General features: G+C 45.6%; 1 protein-coding gene across 1 annotated transcript in view; it reads left to right on the top strand.

The window, feature by feature from the left end:
• Positions 1 to 12675, top strand: part of LOC139411701 (KIAA1549-like b) — a 129750-nt gene that overhangs the window by 78211 nt on the left and 38864 nt on the right. Inside the window, exon 12 of the mRNA XM_071158353.1 lies at positions 11432 to 11631. Within this exon, the coding sequence (XP_071014454.1) occupies positions 11432 to 11631 (200 nt within the window). The remainder of the gene's footprint in view (positions 1 to 11431; positions 11632 to 12675) is intronic.

Raw genomic sequence — 12675 nt, 5'->3', positions numbered from 1 at the left:
ATATTTTGCAGTATAGCAGTATCCCAAGAGGGAGCTTTTGCCTGAACTTTAGTATGGAATAACAAGCAGGATCAAATCACATTGTATTTGTCACATTCTTGGTAAACAACAGGTGTAGACTAACAGTGAAATGCTTAGTGATGGGCCCTTCCCAACAATGCAGAGAGAAACAACAGGTGTAGACTAACAGTGAAATGCTGATGGGCCCTTCCCAACTATGCAGAGAGAAACAACAGGTGTAGACTAACAGTGAAATGCTTAGTGATGGGCCCTTCCCAACAATGCAGAGAGAAACAACAGGTGTAGACTAACAGTGAAATGCTTAGTGATGGGCCCTTCCCAACAATGCAGAGAGAAACAACAGGTGTAGACTAACAGTGAAATGCTTACTGATGGGCCCTTCCCAACTATGCAGAGAGAAACACTATTATTATAATAGAAAGATAATATTAATACGAGGAGTAAATCCACAATGAGTAATAATAACTTAGTTATATACATGGGGCACCAGTACTGACTAGATGTGCAGAGATACTAGGTAATTGAGGTCGATACAGTATGTACATATAGGTAGGGATAATGACTAGGCATCAGGATAGATAACTGTAACAGCAGTGAATGTGATATTTACATTTGAGTCATTTAGCAGATGCTCTTATCTAGATGAGTTAAAAGAGTTGAACTATTTAGCAGTCTTATGGCTTGGGGGTAGAAGCTGTTCAGGGTCCTGTTGGTTCCGGATTTAGTGCATTGGTACCGCCTGCTATGCAGTAGCCGAGAGAACAGTCTATGACTTGGGTATCTGAGATGCTCTCAATGGTGCAGCTGTATAACTTTTTGAGGAGCTGAGGGCCCATGACAAATATTTTCAGCCTCCTGAGAGGCAATGTCATGTGCTCTTCACAATTGTGTTGGTGTGTGTGGACCATGATAATTCCTTAGTGATGTGGACACCAAGGAACTTGAAGCTCTCGAACCTGCTCCACTCAGCTCTATCAATGTGGATGGGGGCGTGCTCAGACCTCTGTTTCCTGTAGCCCAGATCAGCTCCTTTGTCTTGCTGATGTTAAGGGAGAGGTTGTTGTCCTGGCACCACACTGGCAGGTCTCTGACCTCCTCCCTATAGGCTGTCTCATCGTTGTCGGTGGTATCCAATGACGGTATTGGAGTCATGCTTGGCCACAAAGTCGTGGGTGAACAGGGAGTATAGGAGTGGACTAAGCACGCACCCCTGAGTGGCCCCGGTGTTGAGGGTCAGTGTGGCGGATGTGTTGTTGCCTACCCTGTTTAATCCCAGGGTCCTTAGCTTAGTAATGATCTTGGAGTCAATGAACAGCATTCTCATGTACAGTAGGTTCTCCTTTTGTCCAGGTTGGAAAGGGCAGTGTGGATTGCAATAGAGGTTGCATCATCTGTGGATATGTGGCGGTATGTGAATTGGAGTGGATCCAGGCTGTTTGGGATGAAGGTGTTGATGTGAGCCATGACAAGCCATTCAAAGCATTTCATGGCTACAGATGTGACTGCTATGAAAGTAATTTCGTCAGATTACCTTGGCGTTCTTGGGCACAGGGACACATGGTGTTTACATTTTTTAAATGTACATTTTAATTTAACTAGGAAAGTCAGTTAAGAACGGGCAAAACCGAACAACGCTGGGCAAATTGTGCGCCGCCCTAAGGGACTCCCAATCACGGCCAGTTGTGATACAGCCTGGATACGAACCAGGGAGTCTATAGTGCCTTATACCACTGCACCACTCGGGAGACCTTGAAATATGTAGCATTACAGACAGGGTAAGGAAGAGGTTGAAAATGTCAGTGAAGACACTTGCCAGCTGGTCAGTGCATGCTCTGAGTACATGTCCTGGTAATCCATCTGGCTCTACGGCCTTGTGAATGTTGACCTTTTTAAGGGTCTTACTACATCGGCTCTGGAGAGCGTGATCACACTGTCGTCCGGAACAGTTGGTGCTCTCATGCATGGTTCAGTGTTGCTAGCCTCGAAGCCAGTATAGAAGGTATTTAGCTCGTCTGGTAGGATCGCATCACTGGACAGCTCGCGGCTGGGTTTCCCTTTGTAATCCATGCTAGCCCTTCCACATCTGACAAGCGACAGAGCCAATGTAGTAGGATTCGATCTTGGTCCTGTATTGACGCTTTGCCTATTTGATGGTTCGTCGGAGGGCGTAGCGTGATTTCTTTTAACCGTCCAGATTAGTGTCCCGCACCTTTAAAGCGACAGGTCTAGCCTTTAGCTCAGTGCAGATATTTCCTGTAATCCATGGCTTCTGATTGGAATGTGGGGACGATGTCATCTATGCCCTTATTAATGAAGCCGGTGACTGATGTGGTTAGCTCCTCAATGCCATCGGATGAATCCCGTAACATATTCCAGTCTATGCTGGTGAAACAGTCCTGTAGTTTAGCATGTGTGTGTGTGTTACGCACGCCTCTATGAAGAGGGAACGCAACACCTTGCTACAACTAAACTCTCTGTGAAGTGAAAAAGGTATGGACTGTAGGCGTGAGTAAGAATGACAACAGACAGAATGTGGTACCGTTTACAAGGACTTTATTCCTTTACACGGTAATATGGGGAAAAGGGGCTGGACGGAACCAAAGCAAAGAAAGTAAATCTCAAAGCCCCCTCTCCTATCTTACCTGCCTACCCACTACTTACCTAATTTAGCACCACCTGGTGCCCTAACCAAAATACAGGGGGTGGTCCGCCCAGGTCTTACCTAGTGTGCCTAGACAGTGAATATACTACGGGTATATGTATGCCCGCGGGCCTCTTGCCTAAGCACTCCCGAGATGCCTTTCCCTTCCCCCCTGGGAACAAATGAAACAGAATATTAAACAATTTCACAAACAAACTAAGAAACAAAGGACATCAAATAAGCTCTATCTGAGCAACAAACTCACAAAACATACCACTTCCCAGCAATGAACTCCGAGCAAATCAACCTCCAGCAAAAATCTCTATCACAATCAATCGCTCTGCAATGACCTCAGCAAAATCTCTCTATCACAAACAATCGCTCTGCAATGACCTCCCAGCAAATCTCTCTCAGTAATCCCTACCTCCAAAAACTCTGCTGAACAGAACACTGGCTTTTATATAGCTTCTGAATGAATGTGTAACTGGAGACAGCTGTGTCTTGACGAGGGGGCGGGGTCAGCTCTCCAATTAGCCCTGGAGTCGACCAATCAGCTGCTTGAGGGATTTCAGGAAGCCATTTCCTGAAATAAATACATGCAAATACACAAACTACAACACATAAACTGGGGAACGTAACACGCCCACCACAAAAATTGCAAACCTAGTTTTGCAATAACAACAGCCATCGCTTCCCCAGTTAGTAAACCCGTGATAGAGCGTCAGCAACCACATTCGCCGAGCCCTTCACATAAGCTATCAATACAGTCATCTAAGCGAGGTAGAGGAAAATAATCAGACTTTGTAACTGCATTTACGCGACGATAGTCCGTACTGGGTGTAGGAGATAAGATATGCACCTTCAAAACTTTAAGCGGACCCCGTGGGGTGTGTCCAAGCACAAGGTCAGCAGGGCTGAACCCTAAGGACTCTTGTATCGTTTCCCTTATAGCAAATAGGACAAAGGGCACCCCCTCATCCCAATCAGTACAGGTATCCATACAATACTTGCGTAGCATTGCCTTCAGCGTCTGATGCCAGCGTTCTAGAGCCCCTTGACTCTCTGGATGATACGGACTAGAGACCTGATGGGAAATACACAATGTCTTTAACACATTTGAAAACAGTTTAGACATGAAGTTGGATCCCTGATCAGTTTGGATTACTTTAGGGAGTCCAAACGTAGAGAAGAACTTCACTAGTGCCTTCACCACAGTCTTAGCCGTTATAGTACGGAGAGGAATAGCCTCTGGGTATCGAGTAGCACTGCACATTATTGTTAGTAGGAACTGGTTACCGGACCTGGTTTTCGGCAATGGACCTACACAATCAATTATCACTCTTTCAAACGGTTCCCCCACCACAGGAATCGGGCAGAGTGGCGCTCGAGGAACTGTTTGATTCACTTTCCCAGTGAGTTGACATATGTGACATGTTTTACAAAATTGGACCACGTCAGACTTCAAACCTGGCCAGAAGAAATGACGAAGGACCCGGTTATAAGTCTTTGTGATCCCCAAGTGTCCAGACCACGCCTGGTCATGGGCGAGTGACAGCACCTGCTGTCGGAACAGTGTAGGAACAACCACTTGACACACTTCACTCCAGTCATTAATGGTGTCATGAGATGCCCATTTACGCATCAAAACTCCTGCTTCCATAAAGTAGGCGGTCTCTCTAGTTTTAGCTTCGTCAATGGAAATTACCAAAGCAAAACACTTGCGAAGACTGGTGTCTTCTTTTTGACATTCAATCACCTTCTCAGGGGTGACAGACAAAAGAATGTCATGTAATTGGGGCACAATTTCGTTTTCCCCTGCCTTAGTTTTTACGGGGGTAAAAACTGTCGGCATTGCAGAAGGCATACTCGGTGCATTGTCTTCTACTTTAACATTCTCAAAAATGGAACTTGCCAAATCCACCACATCTCCTAGCTTGCGAGATTGTGCCCTCGTTAACACACAAGCAGGAAAAACATGTGGAAATGCTTGAACCAATTTCTCATCTGTAGTTCTGATTTCTGGATTGTCTACTACTTCTACCACAGGAATGACATTACCACCAGCAATATCATTCCCTAGTAGCAATGTGACTCCTTTTACTGGCAGTGTAGATACTACACCAACACGGAAACATCCTGATACCAAGTCTGACACTAAGTGGACCCAGTGTAATGGTACAGGTACAGTTTTTGTCTCTATCCCCTGTAATATGACATGTGAGCCACAATACGTTTCAGGAGACCAGGGTAAAGCATCAGTAACGATTACTGACTGCGCCGCCCCAGTGTCTCGTAAGATTTGTATGGGCTTTTGATCAGCTTGTTCTCCTGTTAAGGAAACACAACCGGCAGAGATAAACGGAGCATAGACAGGATCCGGTTTCTCAAATGCTGAATCAACAACTCGATCCAAGGGACGAGCCAAAGACTTGACTAAACCCAAAGTTTTCATTTTTGGGGACGGTGACTGGGACTGTTGCGGTTTATTTTTCAAAACTGGGCAGTCCGCAATCACGTGACCCTTTTGGTGACAGTAAAAACATTCACGGATTTCATGAAAAGGCTTAGGGTTGTCAGAGGAAAAGCGACCTGAACGAGGAACTGATGACGTAATCGTCCGGCCTTCAAAACGAGGTGCACCAAAGACAGTCTTGTGTGTCAAAGCATACTCATCTGCCAACACTGCTGCTTGGGCCAATGTCACCACCTTCTGTTCATTTAAATGAACTACTATTCTATCTGGGAGGTTGCCTTTAAAGTCCTCCAACAGCATCAACTCCTTAATATCAGCAAAGGTGTTAGCTTTGCTGGCTGAACACCAGCGACTAAACAGAGACTCTTTGTCCCTAGCAAATTCAACAAATGTACGGTGAGAGAGTTTCTTGTGGTTCCTGAAGCGCTGTCTATAAGCTTCAGGCACCAACTCATAAGCCCGCAACACGGTAGTTTTAACTGTATTGTAGTGTAAACTGTCTTCCAGGGAGAGAGCAGCTACTACTTCCTGGGCTTTCCCAGACAATTTACATTGTAACAGGAGCGGCCAAACCTCGAGTGGCCAATGCAGCGCAGCGGCCACACGCTCAAACGCAGAGAAATAAGAGTCAACTTCCGACTCTCGGAATGGAGGGACTAAAGCTAATGTTTTTACTCACATCGAAGTGGTTTTGATGATGAGCAGCTTGTGGAGTCGCACTGGAGCCAGCCTCTAGCTCCAGTTGTCGGATCCTCACCTCCTTGTCAGCTTCTATTTTCCTAATTTCAAGTTCAAAATTCATCTGTCTCTCTTTATCTTTTTGCTCCATTTCTAACCGAGCCAGCCTGACCTTCAGCCTAGCAGTTCCATCTGAACGACGCGAAGCAGAAGATAAAGGATCGAATCGGGGCAATGTAAAAGGGGTACGAGGAACCCCTTCCTCCGCCTTGTCCTCCGACTTGGCATCAGAAGGTCTACCCGTCTCCTCTCCTTGCAATGAGAGAATCCGTTCTCTCACTAAACCCTCCCTGAATAGCAACAAAAGCTCAGCCTTTAGGGCTTTCTCAGGGAAAACAAATCCATAATGGTCAGCAATAGCTATAAGGTCTACTTTACGAAACCTACCCAAACAATCAATAGAGGGCGCTTCAAAAAAAACTTAGAGATGGCTGATGCAGCCATCTTATACAATGCAGTCTACTGAACACACTAACTAAACAAGTCATCCAAACTCACAACCTACCATCACACCTCAATCACTAACCACAGAGAGCTCAGAGCAGCAGGGTCCGGTGGGTTTAATGGAAAAATCCCAGATGAGCCCCCATTATGTTACGCACGCCTCTATGAAGAGGGAACGCAACACCCTGCTACAACTAAACTCTCTGTTGAAGTGAAAAAGGTATGGACTGTAGGCGTGAGTAAGAATGACAACAGACAGAATGTGGTACCGTTTACAAGGACTTTATTCCTTTACACGGTAATATGGGGAAAAGGGTCTGGACGGAACCAAAGCAAAGAAAGTAAATCTCAAAGCCCCCTCTCCTATCTTACCTGCCTACCCACTACTTACCTAATTTAGCACCACCTGGTGCCCTAACCAAAATACAGGGGGTGGTCCGCCCAGGTCTTACCTAGTGTGCCTAGACAGTGAATATACTACGGGTATATGTATGCCCGCGGGCCTCTTGCCTAAGCACTCCCAAGGTGCCTTCCCCTTCTCCCCTGGGAACAAATGAAACAGAATATTAAACAATTTCACAAACAAACTAAGAAACAAAGGACATCAAATAAGCTCTATCTGAGCAACAAACTCACAAAACATACCACTTCCCAGCAATGAACTCCCAGCAAATCAACCTCCAGCAAAAATCTCTATCACAATCAATCGCTCTGCAATGACCTCAACAAAATCTCTCTATCACAAACAATCGCTCTGCAATGACCTCCCAGCAAATCTCTCTCAGTAATCCCTACCTCCAAAAACTCTGCTGAACAGAACACTGGCTTTTATATAGCTTCTGAATGAATGTGTAACTGGAGACAGCTGTGTCTTGACGAGGGGGCGGGGTCAGCTCTCCAATTAGCCCTGGAGTCGACCAATCAGCTGCTTGAGGGATTTCAGGAAGCCATTTCCTGAAATAAACACATGCAAATACACAAACTACAACACATAAACTGGGGAACGTAACAGTGTGTTCGTGCAGTAGCCTGTCCACCATCAGTGGATCAACGATAGAAGCTCCATTATGTTTACCAAAGGGATATCCCTCTGTCTGTCTGTGTCCACCTTTCACTCGCTCTGTTTGTTTCTGTCTTTGCACCATCAGCCAGTCTGTACAGTATATTGAGGTGGATGTTATTGAGGCAGACACTGTGAAATATGCTGGGGACCCTGAGGAGTGAACCCATGGGGTTAAACCTGGTTCTTGCTGTGTTGGAGCAGTCCAGTTGTCAATATGAGGGATGGACAAATACATGTACCTTGGGAATTTGCATTCTACCAGACTTTTTTTTAAGTACATCGCTTGGGGGAAAAAATAATTGAATAGTGATGCTGTGAATATCACCTCTCAGTGATACTGTCATGCTGTGTGACTGCAGATGTAGCACTTTCCCTCTATATCCCTCTGAGAACCACTCCGCTGATAGCCCTGCAGCCAGCACTTCCTCTATATCCCTCTGAGAACCACTCCTCTGACAGCCCTGAAGCCAGCACTTCCTCTATATCCCTCTGAGAACCACTCCTCTGACAGCCCTGGAGCCAGCACTTCCTCTATATCCCTCTGAGAACCACTCATCTGACAGCCCTGGAGCCAGCACTTCCTCTATATCCCTCTGAGAACCACTCCTCTGACAGCCCTGCAGCCAGCACTTCCTCTATATCCCTCTGAGAACCACTCTTCTGACAGCCCTGGAGCCAGCACTTCATCTATATCTCTCTGAGAACCACTCCTCTGATAGCCCTGCAGCCAGCACTTCCTCTATATCCCTCTGAGAACCACTCCTCTGACAGCCCTGAAGCCAGCACTTCCTCTATATCCCTCTGAGAACCACTCCTCTGACAGCCCTGAAGCCAGCACTTCCTCTATATCCCTCTGAGAACCACTCCTCTGACAGCCCTGGAGCCAGCACTTCCTCTATATCCCTCTGAGAACCACTCCTCTGACAGCCCTGCAGCCAGCACTTCCTCTATATCCCTCTGAGAACCACTCCTCTGACAGCCCTGGAGCCAGCACTTCCTCTATATCCCTCTGAGAACCACTCCTCTGACAGCCCTGGAGCCAGCACTTCCTCTATATCCCTCTGAGAACCACTCCTCTGACAGCCCTGGAGCCAGCACTTCCTCTATATCCCTCTGAGAACCACTCCTCTGACAGCCCTGGAGCCAGCACTTCCTCTATATCCCTCTGAGAACCACTCCTCTGACAGCCCTGGACAGCACTGGAGCTAGCACTTTTAGTCTGCGTGAAAACTTCACCACCATCCACACCTCTGTGTGTGTGTGTGTGTGTGTGTGTGTGTGTGTGTGTGTGTGTGTGTGTGTGTGTGTGTGTGTGTGTGTGTGTGTGTGTGTGTGTGTGTTTAAGACTTTTATATAAACCACCCCACTGTGTCTCTCTCCTCTTCTGTTTGGAGTCTGACTACATTAGAATAGTCTTTGAATCTCATATTTTTATTGCCCACTGTGATTAATTTATTAGACATTAGAAGGAGAGAAAGTGAGATCAAAGAAGTCTTCATAAAATCTATGTGTATGGAGTTCAAGACACATGAACTAGAGTTCTGAAAAGTCATTTAGGCATTTCAGTTTTCTGTCTGAATGTGTGTGTCTGTCTGACTGCCTGTATATCTCTTTAAATGTGTGTATCAATTAATCAAATGTATTTATAAAGCCCTTCTTACATCGGCTGATGTCACTAAGTGCTGTATAGAAACCCAGCCTAAAACCCCAAACAGCAAGCAATGCAGGTGTAGAAGCACGGTGGCTAGGAAAAACTCCCTAGAAAGGCCAAAACCTAGGAAGAAACCTAGAGAGGAACCAGGCTATGAGGGGTGGCCAGTCCTGTTCTAGCTGTGCCAGGTGGAGATTATAACAGAACATGGTCAATATGTTCAAATGTTCATAGATGACCAACAGGGTCAAATAATAATAATTACAGTGGTTGTAGAGGGTGCATCAGGTCAGAGTAAATGTCAGTTGGCTTTTCATAGCCGATCATTCAGAGTATCTCTACCGCTCCTGCTGTCTCTAGAGAGATGAAAACAGCAGGTCTGGGACAGGTAGCACGTCCGGTGAACAAGTCAGGGTTCCATAGCCGCAGGTAGAACAGTTGAAACTGGAGCAGCAGCATGACCAAGTGGACTGGGGAAAGCAAGGAGTCATCAGGCCAGGTAGTCCTGAGGCATGGTCCTAGGGCTCATGTCCTCTGAGATAATGATAGAAAGGGAGAAAGAAAGAGAGAAAGAGAGAATTAGAGAGAGCATACTTAAATTCACACAGGACACCGATAAGACAAGAAATACTCCAGATATAACAGACTGACGCTAGCCCCCTGACACATAAACTATTGCAGCATAAATAATGGAGGCTGAGACAGGAGGGGAGACACCATGGCCCCGCCTGACAATACCCTTGGACAGGGCCAAACAGGCAAGATATAACCCCACCCACTGCCAAAGCACAGCCCCAACACCACTAGAGGGATATCTTCAACCACCAACTTACCATCCTGAGACAAGGCTGAGTATAGCCCACGAAGATCTCCCCCATTGCACAAACCCAAGGGGGGGCGCCAACCCAGACAGGAAGATCACGTCAGTGACTCAGCCCACTCAAGTGACGCACTCATCCTAGGGACGGCATGGAAGAGCACCATTAAGCTAGTGACTCAGGGTTTGAGGCAGAGAATCCCAGTGGAGAGAGGGGAACCGGCCAGGCAGCGACAGACTACACTCAATCATAGGACCTACTGAAGAGATGAGTCTTCAATAAATACTTAAAGGTCGAGACCGAGTCTGTGTCTCTCACATGTATAGGCAGACCATTCCATAAAAATTGAGCTCTAGAAGAAAGCCCTGTCTCCAGCTGTTTGCTTAGAAATTCTAGGGACAGTAAGGAGGCCTGCGTCTTGTGACCGTAGCGTACGTGTAGGTATGTACGGCAGGACCAAATCGGAAAAATGGGTAGGAGTAAGCCCATGTAATGCTTTGTAGGTTAGCAGTAAAACCTTGAAATCAGCCCTTGCCTTAACAGGAAGCCAGTGTAGAGAGGCTAGCACTGGAGTAATCTAGCAGCCGTGTTTAGCACTAACTGAAGTTTATTTTGTGCTTTATCCGGGTAGCCGGAAAGTAGAGCATTGCAGTAGTCTAACCTAGAAGTGACAAAAGCATGGATGACTTTTTCTGCATCCTTTTTGGACAGACAGTTTCTGATTTTTGCAATGTTACGTAGATGGAAAAAAGCTGTCCTTGAAATATGTTCGTCAAAAGAGAGATCAGGGTCCAGAGTAACGCTGAGGTCCTTCAGTTTTATTTGAGAAGACTGTACAACCATCAAGATTAATTGTCAGATTCAACAGAAGATCTCTTTCTTGGGACCTAGAACAAGCATCTCTGTTTTGCTCAGGTTTAAAAGTAGACAATTTGCCGCCATCCACTTCCTTATGTCTGAAACATAGGCTTCCAAGGAGGGTAATTTTGGGGCTTCACCATGTTTCATCGAAATGTACAGCTGTGTGTCGTCTGTATAGCAGTGAAAGTTAACATTATGTTTCCGAATGACATCACCTAGAGGTAAAATATATAGTGAAAACAATAGTGGTCATAAAATGGAGCCTTGAGGAACACTGAAATTTACAGTTGATTTGAGGACAAACCATTCATAGAGACAAACTAAAATCTTCCCGACAGATAAGATCTAAACCAGGCCAGAACTTGTCTGTGTAGACCAATTTGGGTTTCCAATCTCTCCAAAAGAATGTGGTGATCGATGGTATCAAAAGCAGCATTAAGGTCTGGGAGCACGAGGACAGATGCAGAGCCTTGGTCTGACACCATTAAAAGGTCATTTATCACCTTCACAAGTTTAGTATGTCTCTTTAAATGTGCGTTTGTCTCTGTCTGTGTATACATAATATGCTGACCGTGTGTGTGTGTGTGTGTGTGTGTGTGTGTGTGTGTGTGTGTGTGTGTGCGCGCGTGTGTGCCATTTAGATGGCCATTGAGACAGAAACCTTGCATCCATCACTCACCTGTTTCCACTCATCTCTCTCCCCCCTTCGTCCTCCCTACAGCCTGTCCAGGGTTTTGACTATGCCAAGCAGCACCTGGGCCGGGTGCAGGGTGGGGAGGGAGAGACCCTCCCTGTGACCCAGGACACCCTGATGCTGCCCCTGCCCATCCGGGAAGCCCCCCTCTCCCTCTCCCTGGAGAAGGCCCTGCACCAGGACGGCACCGCCAACAAGAAGACCCTCAACTCAGACATACGCAAGAGGTACTAAAGTCACATACACACCTCACCCATACAGAGGGTGTCATAGGAATATATCTACCGTTTAAACTACTTGTTTTGTGTTGAGCCAATCAGATGTGATGTTATTGAGCTGGATAAGCCTATTGTGCTCCTGCAGAGGAGAGAGGATGTGACTGGCTAGTAGCTGAGCTCCATTCACGTCAGACTATTGTTATTCAGTTAAATATAGAGAGGGGAGATATTTCAGGAATACATTTACTCTAGTATTCTTGTCTTGAAGCTCTTTCCTGAGATCCGTTGACCTCAGATTATTATCAGTTGAATCACAGCAATTTATTCAGGAATGGTATTTTTACCTCTTCTTTTGTCTACGTTAAAGGAATTTCCCTGATATCTTTCCATAAGACTATTATGAGTGAATTGGCCCTGTGGGTAAAATCCTTAATGCTGTTCTGGATGAGACAATGATGTTACCACGGCGTTATCTCCTTACCTCATTTTAGTTTACTGTATGTTCTACTTTGATGTTGGCTAGACCTTTATAAAACCCTCACCATCGTAATGCACTACACAAATGCCTAAAGTCTTCTTCCCATGTTTTCTGTTATCGTACTGTGGATGTTGACAAGCATCTCTAGTTAAAGGGATAGTTGAGGGCAGCTAGGGGGAATTCAGGGGCAGTTTGGGGGCTTTTACATTACAAATGACAACGTTCTGACTTTAAGAGGCAGGGTTATAAGAGTTGTGGTGAAGCTCAGCTGTGGTCTGCCATGTATGATGTGATATAATATAATAGATTAGAACTGAATATAATGGACTGGAATAGAATAGATTAGAACTGAATAGAATGGAATGGAATGGAATAGATTCGAACTGAATGGAATAGATTAGATTAGAACTGAATGGAATGGAATGGAATAGAATAGATTAGAACTGAATAGAATGGAATGGAATAGATTAGAACTGAATGGAATGGAATAGAATAGATTAGAACTGAATGGAATGGAATATAATAGATTAGAACTGAATAGAATGGAATGGAATAGATTAGAACTGAATGGAATG

The sequence above is a fragment of the Oncorhynchus clarkii genome, chromosome 6 (genome assembly GCF_045791955.1).
Source record: "Oncorhynchus clarkii lewisi isolate Uvic-CL-2024 chromosome 6, UVic_Ocla_1.0, whole genome shotgun sequence".
Taxonomy (NCBI): domain Eukaryota; kingdom Metazoa; phylum Chordata; class Actinopteri; order Salmoniformes; family Salmonidae; genus Oncorhynchus; species Oncorhynchus clarkii.
This window is presented reverse-complemented; position numbering and strand designations above follow the sequence as displayed.